The sequence below is a fragment of the Aspergillus terreus genome, genomic scaffold, assembly GCF_000149615.1.
Source record: "Aspergillus terreus NIH2624 scaffold_2 genomic scaffold, whole genome shotgun sequence".
Classification (NCBI taxonomy): Eukaryota; Fungi; Ascomycota; class Eurotiomycetes; order Eurotiales; family Aspergillaceae; genus Aspergillus; species Aspergillus terreus.
The window spans coordinates 2,237,793-2,254,300 of record NT_165925.1 but is presented as its reverse complement, the minus strand read 5'-3'; the positions used below and the strand labels follow the sequence as shown (position 1 = coordinate 2,254,300).

Here is a 16,508-nt window from a genome sequence, read left to right as displayed (position 1 = left end):
CAGTTGCAGCTCCAAAGCCAGCACAGAGAAGGTGCACGCTGGGAGTTTCTAGCCGACGCGGTCATGATTGCGGCACAACCTAGCCCAATTCTGGCCCTAGTGGTGGCAAAGCCACTAGTTTAGGTTGTCTAGTTAGCCAGGGACGTGGGAATGGACTTGGACCCTTTAATTCATCCCAGGAATCTGAAGTCTTCCTCGGGCGAGATTTTTGCCTTATGTTCTGCATCAGGTAGTGCATATAAGAGTATGTACCCGACACAGTCGATCTTTTCTTTTGAATGCGCCATGAGAGGCGGTCTCCCTCTTTGATCAATTGAATTCATGTTCGTCTTTTACACTTTTCCTTTTGTCTCAACTGTTCTATATTGACATACATTCCTCTCTTTATATTCTTCATTAATCTTACCACCATACCACTCTCGGCGAGAGCGCAACCAACTCTCAGGATTGCACAAACAGTTCTTCAGTACCACTGCCAAGACTACGTCAGAAATTGGATCACAGTGCATTTTGTTGTTTCTTTCTATGTGGTCGCATTGGCGATCCTCCATGCGCTGGCCTTCTATGCATTAGGAAAAGTTATGAAGTTGCCTTCTAGCATTGACATTGGACAACCTTTCCAACTTAGAACAACGCTGACATACCTATTGTATTTGTAGCCATCCACATTTACTGAACATGCTAATCATACTGACAAGTTGTCATGCCTCGGATGTTAGGTACTTCGGAGGAGGGCTGGACTAATCCCAAAACGGCAAACCTTGAGAGCGACTCCATCGCTCGACTTGGCGACGACACCAACGCTCTCCAGCTTCTTCTCTCTTCATCTCCCTTTGCCGAACGAGCCATTGACCATCCTCGCTTCGACTAACGGTCCATACAACGGGCAAGCCACTAGTGCTTCCGTCTGACGTGATCGAACATGGTTCCCCGGGTTTGTGGGCTTCTTTAGGCCCTTTCCCCAGGGCTTGGTCCTCCCAATGGCTTCGCTTCCGACATATCCGCCGCGAATCCGGTTTGTCTATTGATCAATAGCTTGATGCGGACCACAAACTCGGCACAGGGGGGTTTTCTTCTGCCTGGATGGCTAATATAAGTACCCCTGACCCAGCTCTCGTTCTCCCTGCTCGCCGTGACCGCGGAAGCCCCGGACCCTCGTCGTGATGCAGCTCCAATCTCTGGCAGGAGCTTTGCTCCTCTACGGATCAGCCTTCGCCGCGCCAGCGCCCCCTGGTAGCTGTAAGCCTCCTCCGAGTGGTCCTCAGCCTGACAGCTCGCGGGCCACGCTGCAGACCTTGAACTACAACAACCTCGCTGCTGCCAACAATGGCACCGCCGCCGTGTTCGTCCACGATGAATTGACCCAGGCCGATGCGCAGAAGCAGTGTGCCTCCATCGGCGAGAGTCTGTTTCCCTGGGACTCTACTCCCGAAGCCAACCGCACGGAGCTGAACTACCAGTTCGACTACCTCGTCTTCACGCGTGATCTCCGGCCCAATGAGGACATCTGGGTTTCCACGGGCTCGTCCAAGAGCTCATCTCACGATGAATGCCTAGCTTACTCCCTTCACACGAAGAACGTTGTGCCCATGCGGTGCGACAAGAAACTTCCAGCCCTGTGTACCTCCGGCGTGCCGCCAACCACCGACGTCGATCGCACCGTGCATGCTGCGTCCAAGCTCACCATCCCCGTTGACGACTACACCATCACTGGCTACCGTGATGCTCGGTCATTCCGGTTCCTCGGTATCCCTTTTGCTGATCCACCCGTGAACGAGCTGCGTTTTGCCCCGCCCAAACCCTACTCCGGCCCCAAAGACATCGACGCCACCAAGCTCTCCGACTCGTGCATCCAGTCCCAGTCCAGTTTCGGCACTCTGAGCAATGGTGGCATCTCCGAGGACTGCCTGTACCTCAACGTGTACACGCCCATCGTCCCCGCGGGCGAGAAGCATGGTAAGCCGCTCCGGAAGAAGCCTGTCGCCGTCTACTTTTATGGCGGTGCCTTTACCAAAGGGACCAGCGCCATGATCGACTACGATGGGGGGAACCTGGCCAGCCGCAACGATGTCATCGTCGTCACCATCAACTACCGCGTGGGCGCCCTCGGCTGGCTGGCCACTGGCAACCTTACCACTGGCAGCTACGGCACCCGCGACCAGATCCAGGCGCTGAAGTGGGTGAACAAGCACATTGCAGCCTTTGGCGGCGACCCTTCGCACGTCACCATCTTCGGGCAATCCGCCGGCGGTCAGAGCGTCATTGCCATGCTCTCCTCCTCCGCCGCCCGGGGCCTCTTCTCCGGCGCCATCGTGCAATCCGCCCCAGTCGACCTTCCCTGGTTCACACGCGACGTCTACGCAAACTTGGTCGCGCCAGAAATTGCCAAAGCGGTCAGCTGTGACGACTCTCCCTCCGAAAAGGACCTCCTGTCGTGTCTGCGCGCCGTCCCGGCCACTAGCTACCTCGACAACTCGACGGAATTCTCCAACGCCATCGATGCCTCGTCCAAGGCGGTCGCGCAGAACTACCTGCACACCGAGACGCTCCTTGCTTCCATCGAGCCACTAATGCCGATGGTCGACGACTCCCACTCAGGCGTCATCGACGACCAGTTCGACGTGCTCCTGCGCACCAACCGTCTGCCCTCGCGCGTGCCCACCATGTTCACCACCGTCTCCGACGAAGCCGGCCTCTACGTGGGCCGCTACGTCCCGGATCTCGGCTCCACGCAGACCGGCCTGAACCTCCTCTTCAATATCGCGTACCCATCCGACCTCGCCAGCCAGCTCATCGCATCCGACGCTTACCCGCTCAACCGCTCCGACCCGGACGGCATCCGCAACACCGCCATCGACGTGCTCACCCACAGCGAATGGAGCTGCGCCCAGGCACATCTCCTCAAGCTCGCCGCAAACGGATCCTCCTTCCCGTCAATCTACGAGGTCGAAATCACCGACGGCCACGTCCAGACCAACGTCAGCGTTCCCGAGGTCTGCACCCCCAACGACAACAACAACGCCACCTGCCACTCTGCCGACGTACTTCCCATCTGGGGCACGTTGAACAGCAAGACGCAGAACGTCGCGCCGTACTATGATGCAGACGATCTGCGTCATTCGCAGCTGCTCGACGATGTCTTTGGTGCTTTCTTCCGCGAGAAAAACCCCAACCCTGACCCGGAGTTCCTGCGCGTGCGTGGTCCTGCGTATCACGCCACGTACGAGGTCTTTGGCCGCGGCGGGTACAGCATGCCCCAGTATCAGCCGGCTCAGGAGACCTTGAGTCTGTTAGGCATGCCCCCGGCCACGGTGCAGAACCCGGGTCTGTCGGATAAGTGTCGCGTGTTCGAGGAGTATGGGTATACCTTTGAGCGTGCCAAGTATACCGCTTGAGTTGGGACGTTGTAGATATTGATGGTGATTTGTGTACTTGTGCTGTATGTACCAGTCTTTGTATAAGGATAGTAATATACTTTTCGATGCTTATAGGGAGTCTTGTGTAATTCAGGCCTCATCTCTGAAGTCAAGGAGCGGCTTCAGATGCGTGAGTAGTCCGAGCTGAAGAGCGCATCACCTCATGAAGCACTACGAACGGCCTGTCTTCGTCCTTTGCATAATTTCACATAGAGATCTACTTTCTACACACCGCCATAGATAAGCTTGTTATTCTAGGGCGCTATGTACAGCGATAGCTGATTCTGTTCGTTGTGCGAGGACCCGCGGCTCGTCATTGGCGTCGTTGGCCCTAAATGATTCTACTCGATTATTTGTAGCCCACATCCAGGCATCGTGGCCCTCGACAGCAATAAAATTTACCCCAGACCCCGACGCAGAGATATCGAAGCTGTCCGACTCTTAATACCTACGGGGTATTGCAGCCGGGCTATGGATATATCCGGCGTTCGGGGTGCAGCAAGAACCGGTTCGGCATTCCGAATTGTGATCGGCGGTGGTGGAGATGGACTAACGGAGTCTGGCTAGGATTGCGAGCTCTGGCCCTTGGGATCGAGACGCTATCGTCGAATTTTTCTTGCGATGCCAAACTCCTAATTCCAGCAAAGGCAGACGAAGATGGGGTTGTTCAGTGAACAATCCCTTGTGGATTTTGAGCAGTCTCGGATGAGACCGAAGATGCCTGTCTTCCCACATAACCAAGTCCTTGGATAGTACCAGAGAAAAATTATACATTATGCAATACTTAAGCGTAATTCATAGCGACATGGCCCACTGTACCATCAAGATTGCTGTGAATATGTCAGTCGGTGGCTGATATGCCGGTGTCTGCGGTCATACCTCATACAGCAGTCTTGGTATCGTTCGCATGGAGTATCCCATGCAACGAATTAACCAGCAATTCATTAATCGGGACCTTAGCAGGCAGCGTCAGCGACTGCATGATCTCCGTATAATACGGGATCTCCGTGCCATTGTAAACCACCGATCGGCCGATTGCGTCGAGGGTGAGATATCCCTGGCGGATGTTTTTGCCCTGCGACTGCAGAATGGACTTGATGTTATGGAGGATGGTGGAAAAGTCGACTGTGCCCTGGAGGGAGATGGAGTTGTTCCCTGGCTTCAGGGTGAGGTTTTCAAGGGTTGCGTTGCCGACGGTCAGGTCAGCGTTTTTCAGGTCCATCGTTATCGTTCCCTAGGTCATGGGTTAGCTGCGCGTCGCAGATAGAGGGTGTTTGTTGCGTACGATTTCTATTGTCATGACGGATGGGTTCGGCAATATCGCGGTTGCAACGAGATTGATGCCATCGTCCCTCGGCGGCAGGATCAGCTGGGGTTCGTCGATAGAAAAGCCGGAGAAAGAGTTCAGCGCTGGGAGAGCATCAGCAATGCATTCCTTTCAAAAGGGATCTCGCCACGCACTATTCTGCGGAACGTCTTTGTCGACTTTGATATGCGACGACAATTTGCCAACATGCACGTTTGTCTCACCAAACGCCGACAGCGGCGCATGCGGCTCAAACATCACACTGTGGAGGTACTGCTTCCACGGATCCAGGTTGAGAGGGGTGAACTGTTCCTGGACGCCCATGCTGGTATTCCCGTGGATGACCTCTCCCTTGTTGTAGACCTTGAGATAGGTGGAGTTGCCGGGCTGGCCGCGGTTGAACAGATTCAGTACATTCGAATCGAGACGCACCGGAAGACTGATGGGCAGGTCGAGTGCGGTTTGCAGCGTGAGCACGACTGAATCGGGCTTGGGTTGCATGATGCGAGCGTCAACCACGAGCAGCGTCGCATGGTCGATGACATTCTGGCAGATGGCTTGGAAGATGACGGTGAAGCTGGCCCGTTAGCTGCATCGTCGGGAAACGAGCGACAGGGGAACATGGACATACAAGATCGGGAGGAAAATGGCCAGGAAGACAATTGCTCCTACAAGATAACAGCACCAGAACCGCGCCCAATGACGGCGAAACTTTTGTTTCTTTCCTGGCGCCGTGAGGGCATCTCCTGCAGGTGCAGAGGCAGCCTGTTTTTCCTCATCGGACTCTGTCAAGGGGCCCCGGTTCGTTCCCAGGACGTACTTCGTCTCTTTTGGGGTCAGGAGATGGCTTCTCTGCCAGCTTCTCTTCCATGCTGTCGCTTTCCATACTGTCGCAAAGGGTCAAGTTGGAGAAGAAGCAGCGGCAGACCGGCATGCGAACGGCGCTGCTGTATTCAAATACACTTCTCACCCTCTAGCTAGGATGGTCCACTCTGTCGCTGATCTTTGGTCGCTCCCTCTGCATGTTATCTAAGATCGGCGTTGGTCTACTCCGTAGTGTCTTGCACTTACGCATGTATACGGGTGGAATGCGATGAGTAGAGTGACAGTCTGTGATGATTGGCATGTGAATACCACAATAACCGCTGGAGAAGACACATGCTGGCAGCCCGAGAGCTCCATACTCCGGCATGTAGAGGCAGGCAGAGGCCTCTCTCTGGAGTAATCGTGTCCCCCGAAAAATGTGTGGGTATGTGGAGTGGGACTCGGAAATTGGCATTCGCTTTGGATAGAGCTGAAGCCCGGTCAGGGTCCTCTCTCCGAACCACGTCCCACCCTGGACAAACGAAAGCAGTCTAGCTGGCCCATCGGTGTGGATGGAGTTTTATGCGGACACTTTCCGGGTCGATGTGTGCTTGGATACACTCTCCAGATCCTTTAGAGTATGTACTCCTATACGGAGTATCTGCTCGTACATGAGATCGATATACCGACTCGGGCCGATAGGTTTATCAGAGTGAGTCTCCTTGAATCCTCTGCCTATCAGCTCACGCAGACTGATCGATGATCATGACACGGCCCTAGAAGCGCCAGATCGGCCCGAGAAGGCCTGTTCAGGAATAGTATAGGCAATCGGCCCCAACGTGTGTTCAACAAGAGACCGTTCGAGGATTCGGCTAACCGAACATAGAATGCACTGCGGTCAGTTCACATGGCACATGCATTCTCATCGAGCTCATTCAGAGTGCGTGAGTGTGGGATTTGCTCTACTCAGTCAGCATTGTGGAAGTCCCACTTGCCGTTTGTCTTCTGCCAAGCGAGAGCTTCCCACATAGAAATGGTATGCAACCAAGCTCCTTATTGGAGCCCACTCACTTCACCCGGATGACAGGCATCTCAGGGTCTATGCTGTCTGTCATTTCAATAATCAGGGCTTATATACATCCCTGTGGGTGTATATCTAGTAATGGCTCTCGGATGTGGAAGTTTGTCCGCGCGATTGGGACGAAAATTCACGAAAATCCTGGACATTGTCGCACTCCAGCAGATCGAGCTTACGGTTGGAGCTACAGGCTACATTTGGTAACGTTTGCGAGACCTATCTACAAAGCAATCTGTCCCCGGACTTCTGTTGTGGGCCAATCGGTAAGCCCAGGCAGTGGATGTTATCTTAGGCAACAGGCTTACAAGTTCAGACGTCAGTAGCTATTCTTTTCATGTGATAATCACGATGCTCTGCTCAAGATATGAGAGTGCTTGTGACACTAAAACGAAGGACTGTCAGTCGTAAGGGTGACCATAACGTTATTGTCCAGAGCTCCATAACATAACGTTAATGTCTGTAGTATATGAAGCTGCCAACCCAATGATCAAGGACTCTTCAAACAGAAAGCGTCACATCCACATTCAATCCATAATGCAAACCCTCTTTTCAATCGCACGCATGACTCTAGGACTTGGGCTCCTCGCTATTCCCAAGCCCGTTGCCCATGTTTTCCTCGTACCCTTTACCCGCGAAGCCACCATAGCCTGCAGGATGGCCGGAGCTCGGGACCTTGTCCTAGGTGCTCTTCTTTATGCCTCTCGTCCTTGGAGATCTACAGCCTTGATGAACAAAACCACCGATCCAAGCGAGCACCCTTTGCTTTCCGATAATGGTCAGTTCCGAGAGCAAATTGGCGAGAATCATACCAAACGAGCATTACTAGCGGGAATGGTTGTGGATGGGATTGATATACTCAGTGTGTTATGGTGCTATCTTGATGGGACACTACCGATTGAGGCCGTTGCGACACTGGGAGGCGGTGCGTGTCTTTTCTGCGGTCTGGGGGCTTACTGCTGGTACTCCGTTTCTTCAAAGCATGAGTAAGGTCTACTGGTCCAGAGGTTGAAATGAACGGTTCTGTTCTACTATAAGATGTCATACTAGAAGCATAGTCCAAGATCTATGCATGTGTCCGTATCATGCACGTGTGAAGCCACCCCCTTTCTTCCTGTCCTCCCGTTAGACACTCCTGCACTGAGTTCCTCATCGCGAAAACAACGCTTCGACTCGCGTGGTTTAAAACAGCCAAATTGACATATAACTATGCCCACCTTTGAACTGTCGACGCCTGTGTTCGGGCCTCCATCAACAGAACTCGCCAAGCCACCGGTCCCCTATACTGCTGGATGGAGGTTCACTGCCAAATCTCACCTTGCTCCGGCCGCAACACCGGTAGTGCGGAATTGCTGCATCAACAGTGATACAGACAGAATAGAGAAAAGGCAACTGTGCCCAGTCGACCGATGCTTAGAAGATCACCCTTTGCCAGGCAAAGAGGGAAACGACACCGTCACCCTAGAGGCCATCGACCTCTAGGAAGCAGGCGATGGCCACAATTCTCAGCTCCTAACACTCCGACTGCTCGACTTTGAGTCAAAGTCTCAGTGCCTTCCTCCGAAAAGCACCAGACTAGTTGCAAAAATATACGTCAACCCATTCCTCTGCATGGACAAATACTACACCCACGAGGCCAATGCATATATTGCTCTCAGAGAGTTCAAAGGACAATCGATTCCCACATCCTATGGGCCCTTCTCTTTGAGCCTACCTGTGGATTTAGTGCACACATGCCCGGTTCGAATGATTTTGATCGAGCATATTGATGGTATCACCATGGCAGCTGCTGGGCCAAGACGTTTTTTCCCAAACTTCTCGTCAGAGGGTTCTGAAGTCGATTGTGGACCCCGAGACCCGGATCTATGAAAGAAACATTTGGCTCACCGATCTCGAGCCTCGCACTGTCATTATAAGCTCGCCAGGTAATGAGCAGCTGGATGTTGTGTTCATTGACTTTGCCCATGCACTTCTTAATCGCAGGCGCGACGATCCCCTGGCATTACAGTTGAACTATATTATAGGGGAGTACGTTTCGCCAATTCTTCGTTGGAAACAATCCAGAGGCGCAGTAGCGTCGTCTGCAGAATGGGTTGATTGGGACTGGGGTGCCCCTGAATAGCGCTGTAGCCTTTAAACCTATCTAACGGTTAATACCTGGTGCTATAGACAGCCAGAGTAAGATACTTAAGGTACTTTCCTGGGATAATGTAGCCGGTATTCTGAATAATAAAACAGATATTGTTGTCGCGAGCAAACTTCATTTCGACGATTAAATTATTTTTTTACCTTAGTATTAATATTATATACTAAAGCCTGTCTAAGATTATATTTCCCAGCGGTCTGCCCAGCAGTAATATTAATGAGGAAATACAGGTCGTCGGTAGGATAGATATAGCTAATAGGCTCCAGAGATTAGAACGTGGAATTATACTACTACGACCAGATGTAGTCATACTTATTCTTATTATATTAGGGTCCTGAGTAGCAAGAAATCGCCACAGGGATATTGAGGATCGGTTTCCCTGAGACGGTGCGGTTCAAAACATTCCAGGATTCAACCGATGGTTATTGCTGCGTGCCGCTTACAGGCAGCCAGAGGGGATCACGGTGCTGTTTCGGGTGCGCCTGGACAAGGCCCTCCAGAACAAACGATAATGTTGTTAGCGCCTACTGTACAGTCTCCATTCACATTTCATTCTCTCCCTTACCACTCAACAGCAAACCGTGATCACAACCAACTTTTCTCAACTTCCAACCCACTGCTGCAACGAAATGGCCACTTATGTGCCTATTAATTATCTCCATTGAAGGTGTATATATTTAGAATGACATTCCTTCTCGAGCTGCGTGTTTGTACCTATATGCAGAGGAAGACCGATCTACGTGGTCCATCCCTGGGGCTCTTTAGCTCACCCAAATCAACACTTTGGTCCCCAGCCCGCGTTGGCTAGCTGCTTCCACCGCACAGACAAAGCATGGGCCGCCGGAACGCCGAATGACGGCATTTTTGCCTCTCTCGCTACACCAGGCACGAGCCAGCGTCTCAGCGCCCTTCCCTGTCGCATTAATAACCATCACTCCGCCGCGTTCCGGGTCGTCCTCGGCCGTGTGCTCCTTCAGTCGCTCGATAGTCCATATGTTACGTTCCTGGTAGCGTGGTAACTCGCGCAGGTGAACTTCATGCTCAACACCGCGTGGACCTGGTTGGCATGGCGGCGGGACAACAAAGATCGGGTTCGTATACAATTTGTAGGTGATAGTCTCGGTTGGGTTGGTGTCGATGGTAAAAGCGAGCTGAGCGCGGTAGACATCTTTCGCATCTGGGTGGATACCCGCAGCATACTTCCCGGACAGGTCGTACTTCAGTTGGATCTTGGTGAGGCTACAGGTGCTGACTTGGTGGACTGGCGGCTCCGGGACAATCCAATTATCTCGGTCCTCTATCGTTTCCCTCCACCCCTCGAACTCTTCGTCGCCATCAGGATGAATATCTTCCTTCTCACCGGCGAAGAATTTTATGTCGTTGAACCAATCCTTGTTCGCAATCGGATTTACGGCCCGTGCTTTCAACTTGATGTGCCGTGGTTTCGATGGGTCGAAGTCGTCCTGGTCGTCCCGTCCGGTCTGGAGGAACTCCACGGGTGGACAGGGCCCAAGCCAGCCACATAGTGAGGTGACGCCGGGCAGAGACCCGAGTACGCGGCCCAGGACAGTACGGACGCGCCAGTATGATTTCTTCGGGAGGCTGAGGCCGCAGTCATAGTAGGGTGCGGCGCGAAGCGTCGTCGCCAGCGTTGGTGTGCAGAAAATCAGTGCGCTCATTATCTTAATGCTAAACCACTGGCCTGGCAGGGTCAAGCCATAAAGCCATTCTTCCAATTGTACTGGGGTGGGCTGGCCGCCGCGCAAATTGCTATATGCTTCTTCAGCAAAGTCACGGACATCGTTGACCCATGGCCATTTCATGCGTTCGGCGAAGTGTATAAGGCCTTCGACTTGCTGCTCGTGACACCGCGAGTGTAGTTCTACGGACCCCATCTGGGACTCGTAGTCTTGCTCTATGTATTCCTTGCGCAGGCCTTCCCTTTTGGAGAGATCTTGCTCCTGGTCGATTGCGTCCAGCTTCGCCTTGTCGGCCGCTTTGGCATCTTCCAGGCCCCGGCGCATTCCGGCTGTCGCATCTTTTCCAGCAAGGGCTATGGCATTCTTATATGCGTCGACGGCTTTCTTGGTTAAGCCGAGCTTCAGTGCCGCGAGCCCAGCACGGGACCACGCTTTGGCATACTTGACATCAAGGAGAGTTGCGATATACGCGTCATGAAAACTGTGACTGTAGAGTTCCAGGGACAAATTAGCCGCGGATCGGTTGGCTCGATACACGGCGCTGCTCGGGTCTATACTGATGGCTTCAGTGTAGAAACAGATGGCATTGTGGTAATCCTTCTTCGCCATGGCATCGTTGCCTTTCAGCTTGGAGTTTTCTGCTTTAGCCTTAAGCTCTTTAGTTTCCGGTGGCTTGACATCTTTTAGTCGAATCCTCAACTCGGACAATCCAATCTCGATGTTCTTGATCCATTGGTCGGCAATAATCATCGAGGCCAGTATTCGGCCGGTGAAGTTGGACGTGAAGCCACTTTCTTTACTGACTTCAAGACGCCGGACCAATTCCTTGGCCACGATAACCTGCCAAAGCAGGTTCCAAAACCCACGTTCGTTTCGTTCGGGGTCCTCGCTCCATACTGCGCCGAAGATACTGGACGTGGAACGGAAATCGACGAAGACATCAGTGCGGTTAAGCAACATGAATAAGCCTGAACACACCCGGGCGATGTCTTTGTACTCATCCGCTGAGTTGGTATTACGGAACCCCATGTCGCCGGTAAACTCTTCCAGATCGGCCTGGTCTTGCGTCGGGTTCCAACCGAACTTCGCAGAGCTTGTTTGCAGTTCGTCGATTCTCCGTAGCAGCTTCTTCGCAGGGATTCTTCCCAGATCAGGATAAGTCACCGGGATGGTGTCCTCCCTGTCGCTATGCGATATTGCGAAAACCCATGCCTCCAGAGCAAGCCCTTTGACGGTGACCGTCCCCGGGAATGCGGTTTCATACTCGGGATAGCTCTCGAGGTCAAACAGCACGCCGTCATCTTCGGACTCATCCTCGATATCGTATTCGTCTAGTCTCTGCTGCCTCTTATACCGCCTCTTGTGGTAGGGTTCTGGTGCACGGTTAGCATAAGCCTATCCCTACGTACGTCACAGAGAGTGCTCTTACCGAATGCTGCATGCGCGCTCGACACGAATCCTTCCTTATCATCGACCCACATGTCACTTTGTTCTTTATTCTCCCAGTAGCAGACTGCATATACCTTTGGTGTATGCCCAAACGGTCCAAGCAGATGTACGCGAAGAGCTCCGGTCCGTTTCTTATTGATGAAGCGCTGCACTGCGTTCACCCTTTTCTCGCCGACTGTCACTTCCGAGTCCACTACAGTGGCGGTGACATTGTCGTCTTCATGTTCAGTTTCTTCCACATCTTCCCAGTTCTCTTCGTCCAGATCGTCCACCGTTAACGAATCATTTCGGTCACTCAGTAGTGCTGTTCGTTCTGTGGCTGGCGCACCCAGCTCTTCAAGCCGAATACTTGCCAGATCGGAAATATCGGCGTGGTCTCCAATCGTCGCATTTTGGAGCAACTGTAATTCCTCGACGTTCTCGCTGGCCTCGACGTCCACTCGCATGAATTCCGCGATCTTTTGCTTCGAACCTGGGAACAGACTCTCGAGACTGTCGTTAAAGCCTCGGATTTCCAGAACCAAGTCCTGGAATTTCTTTTTATCGTGTATTGCCCACTTTGTCCGGCGCGCCATTGTGGTGGTTTTCTGTCTTTCGCGTGCGCTCCGCTTCAGGCTTTCGTAGCTCTTCGCGAATACTGCACTCAGAATATTCGAACTGCCAGCAATAACAGAGCTGACTGGTGTCTCCGGGACAGGAGTTGCTGGCCGTAAACCGTACGCGTCCTGCACTCGCTCCAAATCCTGAAACAAGTGCTGGATACATCCGAGGAGGCGCATGACCGTGTGGTTCACCTCCACCCTCCGCAGCCGCACGTCTAGTCTCAACCTGAGGGCTGCTAGATCCATGCTTGTGGTGCCATTGTCGCTTCTATTGACACATTCAGACAAGCCGATCGCATCGCCCCAGTTATATAATCGGATCCGCTCGACCTCCAGCTTGACACGCAAAAGCTCGTAGTCCATGCCATAGCGTCGTCCAGATTCGACAACGTCAAAGATCTGAACGCAGGTCTCCCATAGGGCTGCCGTACCCAAAATGAGACCAGCGATTTCAGTCATAGTGAATGAAGGAGCAAGCTGTGCGAAAAGCAATTACACAGACGCACTCGACGGCAGAGGTGTGTAAAACCAGAAAATCTACTAGGCCGAGGGATTTCTGGTTTATTTAGCGACTTTTGTCGTTCGTCATCACGCGGCGGCCATGTTGAGGCTGCGTAGACACAGCCGCAGTGGTGTCAATGTGGCGGCGAGCTCCGCCACGATGATGCTGAAAATTTGCGGCAGCCTTGTATTGCTCGTTGGCGTGAGTTGTGTCTTTTCAGGAACCGCGCAAGTTGAAAACATAACTACAGATTCAATGATGGGCGTTGACAATTTGAACAGATTTTCAAGTTACTTAGCTAAAACTGAAGAAGCCTGTGGTCTCTTTGAACCAGACACTCTGCCCATGCCGTCTAGAGACAGGATATTGTATTATCTCTTGTACTTGTTTAGTAAAATAATTAAAGATTTCCTGCTTGAATAATTGTTTTGGCGAGTAGGTAACAAAGCTATATTGCCCTAGAATCCAAGGTCGAGGACAGCTAGACTGGGGCAAAGGAATAATAATCTTTGTTCGGTTAAGTCTAAGCTGCATCGACACGACCAGTCCGAACTCATCCAGCTCCCATTTAATCTCAGCAAGCTCACCCGTCGACAATGGGGACACCAGCAATCAAATCCACAATTGTCTTTTTACCGGCCAGAGGCTTCCTTGCACGCTTTGCATCCGTGGTATTGACACGCAGGACCCTTGGTCTTCCTCGTCCTCCGCGGACGACCCTATCGTATATCTCTCCGGTTGATTGCCGCCGTAAATATATCCCAGCGCCCTTTTGCAGCACGCGCCAGAGAGTTCAGACCAAGGTGGTAAGTTGAGCCACCACTGACTTGCAATAGTCTCGCGGCCGGGCCTTGTATGGGGCTTGCTTTCTTCCTTTTTGTCTGCTTTTGGGCAGACTCCCCACCGTCAGGACGCTTCCTCGCCCTCTGTGGGTCTGTCATGGCGGTAGGTCGCGTGTTCGAGGTCGAAAAGGCAGGGAGAAGAGTAGGTTGGGCTGGTTGCGAGTGTTTTGAGAACTCCCTTTCAGCTGAAGAATGTGTCAAGCAAAATGGCCATTACACTACCTAAAATGGGCAACCCACTTAGGAGTATTTAAGGTGTAATACACGGCTGTAGATGTGGTCTGACAGAGATAGGGGGTAGGGGGTAGAGAGAAGGGGAGGGGGAAGAAGAGTAAGAGAAGTGGGAAGGGAGAGATTGAGATAGATGGGAAGAAGGAAGAGAGTGAATGGGAAGAAGGAAGATCATGAGAGAAAAGTGTACGCTATGGCCTAGTCAGAGTCGTGAATGTAAGGTGTATATAAGGTGAGAATGGGAGAGAGGTGAGGATTCAAGTAGAATCTCATAGTATAGCTGCAGGCACGGCGTACCACTGGGACAAACCAGGAAAGTCTGCCCTGAATTTACACCCTCGAGGCGATATCCTAGTGAAATTCTTAGAATCTCCGAGTAGCCGGGTGACAGAAAGTGAGTGGCTGGCTGCAGACCGGTCTGTGGCTAAGGATTCCCAGGCTAACTAAACTACAGTGAGAAAATGGGGAAACTCAGGAAGGCCACATCATAATTGATGGACTACAAGGGGTCAAAACAATGCATTGCCGTAACTTCAGTCGTAACGTCGTAAGTCATTATCACAGGTACTAGGTAGACAACGTGATCATGAAAAGAAATCAAACAAAAAATGCGAAAGCATATATAGATTGAACGCCAAACTCCCACTTCCAACCGCTCTTGTATACTCGTATATCCATACTCAACGTTCATACATGGTCGACCGTCTCCCCCGTGGCAGATACTCTGCATCTACCGCTGGAACGGCAACCCCTCGTTTCGACATCCCGGGTATTGGTACACCAGTCCACCGCGCCGCCCCCCGCGCCGTGCCTGTCATAAAATGCGGAGCCTCAGCGCTCCCGCCAGGGGTCCCAGGACGAAGGGGATGGTGGTAACTGTTTCGACGACCGTCGTTCAGATCCGCTGCTTGGGTCCGCATGATGTATGGATTCGCAGCGTAGCGATGGGACGACCCACGCGACGCGTATACGGGTACTTCCACTTTCTCGGGAACGATTTGCTCACGTAAATTGACACTGGGATGAATAGCCGGTTGGGCCTCCTGATAGGTCGGATAACGACTTCGGGTAGCTGTGGCTGCAGCTGCCGTTGGTCTGCGCGCGCCGTCCGAGTCGTACAGCCGGCTTTGGTTAACGGCGTGCGCATCTCGGTTGTGCGCTTGGCGTCTGTCCGCATCTGGGGAGAGGTCAGGCTGCGGTCTGCGGGCGTATGCTTCGTGGGAATGGCGGCGGGCGTGAGCGACATGCGGAGGGGATAGATGGCGGTGGTGGGAGTAACCGTCGGGGAATGGGCGCGGTGAGACCCGGCTTGGGGAGGAGCCCTCCGAAGAAGCATCGGAGGCTTCGTCGATTGGCACGGTGCTAGGACTAACAGGACGCGAAAAATAAGGTGGTGTCTTTGTCTGCTTTTTCTTTGTCTGCTCCGCGGCGGGCCAGGGCGGCGGGGATGGAGCGCGAGGAGATGCATATCCGGTTCGGCGACTTTCTGGATGGTGGAAGTATGTCGACTGTGCTCGTCGCGGGAGGTCCCTGCTCGGATGAGGCTGGTGGTGTCGTGAGGATGATAGTGGTACCTCATCGGTACTGTTGGGGTCACGATGATACGCAGGTTGGGTGCGATGAGCGTGGAGGCGATCTTTCTCTCCCATCTTGTCTGGGGCCTCTTTCTGATTGAAGTAGAAATAGTATGTACCGAAGTTGGGCGGCGACGACCGTAGGATATTCTTCTTCCAGTAGTCGATTTCAAAACGCCGGCTGACCTCCTCGTGCCACCCGACCATCTCGGGATCTGATTCACGCGGGAAAGCCTCTCGGGGAATCGATTTAGGATATATTTGTCCGTTTTGGTCGCGGACGTCCCATAGTTCGACGGCGGCCTGGAGATACCGCGAATGCTCCTCGGGATCGAGGAGGAGCTGTATCGTCTGCCATCTCACAAAGCCGTTTGGTTGGAGTGCCGGGACCGAGGGGGGTTTATAGGGGTCAGATGACGGTTGGATGCTATGAAAGCACCCGAGACGTTGATAGATGAACGAAAGAGCGGAGGGTTTCGTCTCAAGAAACAAGATGTCATAATTGCCGCCGACCTTGCGATAAAAAGCGGCCAGGCGTTCTGGGGTGAGATCGCAGGTTGCATAGTCGTCAAAGGTGGTCTAATACGAAATCTCTGCTTCAGTACGGATTCGCTTTGTTGTTGTGCACAGTTCTCAGCTCACCATTATCTGCGCGATGCCCAGACAGAGGTGTTCGAGTAGCGGGGCTGGGCTCTTATCCGGGTTGATCAGCACTCCCCAGAAATTAGTGCCGTCATGGTGGGCGGAGGACATGGCCGGGCTGAATTAGCGGCCGCGTCAAAGACACTCGAAGGTAGCGACGACAATTGTTGCATTGATGGAAGAGGGATCCAGAGATAAATGAGTGAGAGGGAAGTAAAG

The 16,508-nt window shown here is 52.7% G+C and overlaps 5 protein-coding genes across 5 annotated transcripts; 2 read left to right on the top strand and 3 right to left on the bottom strand.

The window, feature by feature from the left end:
• Positions 1 to 1,163: 1,163 nt before the first annotated feature.
• On the top strand, positions 1,164 to 3,395 carry ATEG_01787 (putative cholinesterase; the record flags this gene model as incomplete). The annotated part of the gene is made up of 1 exon (XM_001209152.1): positions 1,164 to 3,395. One exon carries the CDS (start codon positions 1,164 to 1,166, stop codon positions 3,393 to 3,395), a length of 2,232 nt encoding a protein of 743 aa, XP_001209152.1.
• A 901-nt stretch (positions 3,396 to 4,296) lies between these two features.
• Positions 4,297 to 5,914, bottom strand: ATEG_01786 (DUF3712 domain-containing protein; the record flags this gene model as incomplete). The annotated part of the gene is made up of 5 exons (XM_001209151.1): positions 4,297 to 4,650; positions 4,702 to 4,826; positions 4,878 to 5,299; positions 5,354 to 5,549; positions 5,794 to 5,914. 5 exons carry the CDS (start codon positions 5,912 to 5,914, stop codon positions 4,297 to 4,299), a joined length of 1,218 nt encoding a protein of 405 aa, XP_001209151.1.
• Positions 5,915 to 7,057: 1,143 nt separating this feature from the next.
• ATEG_01785 (uncharacterized protein) lies at positions 7,058 to 7,591 on the top strand (the record flags this gene model as incomplete). The annotated part of the gene is made up of 1 exon (XM_001209150.1): positions 7,058 to 7,591. The coding sequence occupies one exon, from the start codon at positions 7,058 to 7,060 to the stop codon at positions 7,589 to 7,591; it is 534 nt and encodes a 177-aa protein (XP_001209150.1).
• A 1,917-nt stretch (positions 7,592 to 9,508) lies between these two features.
• On the bottom strand, positions 9,509 to 12,957 carry ATEG_01784 (uncharacterized protein; the record flags this gene model as incomplete). The annotated part of the gene is made up of 2 exons (XM_001209149.1): positions 9,509 to 11,820; positions 11,877 to 12,957. The coding sequence occupies 2 exons, from the start codon at positions 12,955 to 12,957 to the stop codon at positions 9,509 to 9,511; spliced, it is 3,393 nt and encodes a 1,130-aa protein (XP_001209149.1).
• A 1,796-nt stretch (positions 12,958 to 14,753) lies between these two features.
• On the bottom strand, positions 14,754 to 16,292 carry ATEG_01783 (uncharacterized protein; the record flags this gene model as incomplete). The annotated part of the gene is made up of 2 exons (XM_001209148.1): positions 14,754 to 16,226; positions 16,290 to 16,292. 2 exons carry the CDS (start codon positions 16,290 to 16,292, stop codon positions 14,754 to 14,756), a joined length of 1,476 nt encoding a protein of 491 aa, XP_001209148.1.
• Between the last annotated feature and the right edge of the window lie 216 nt (positions 16,293 to 16,508).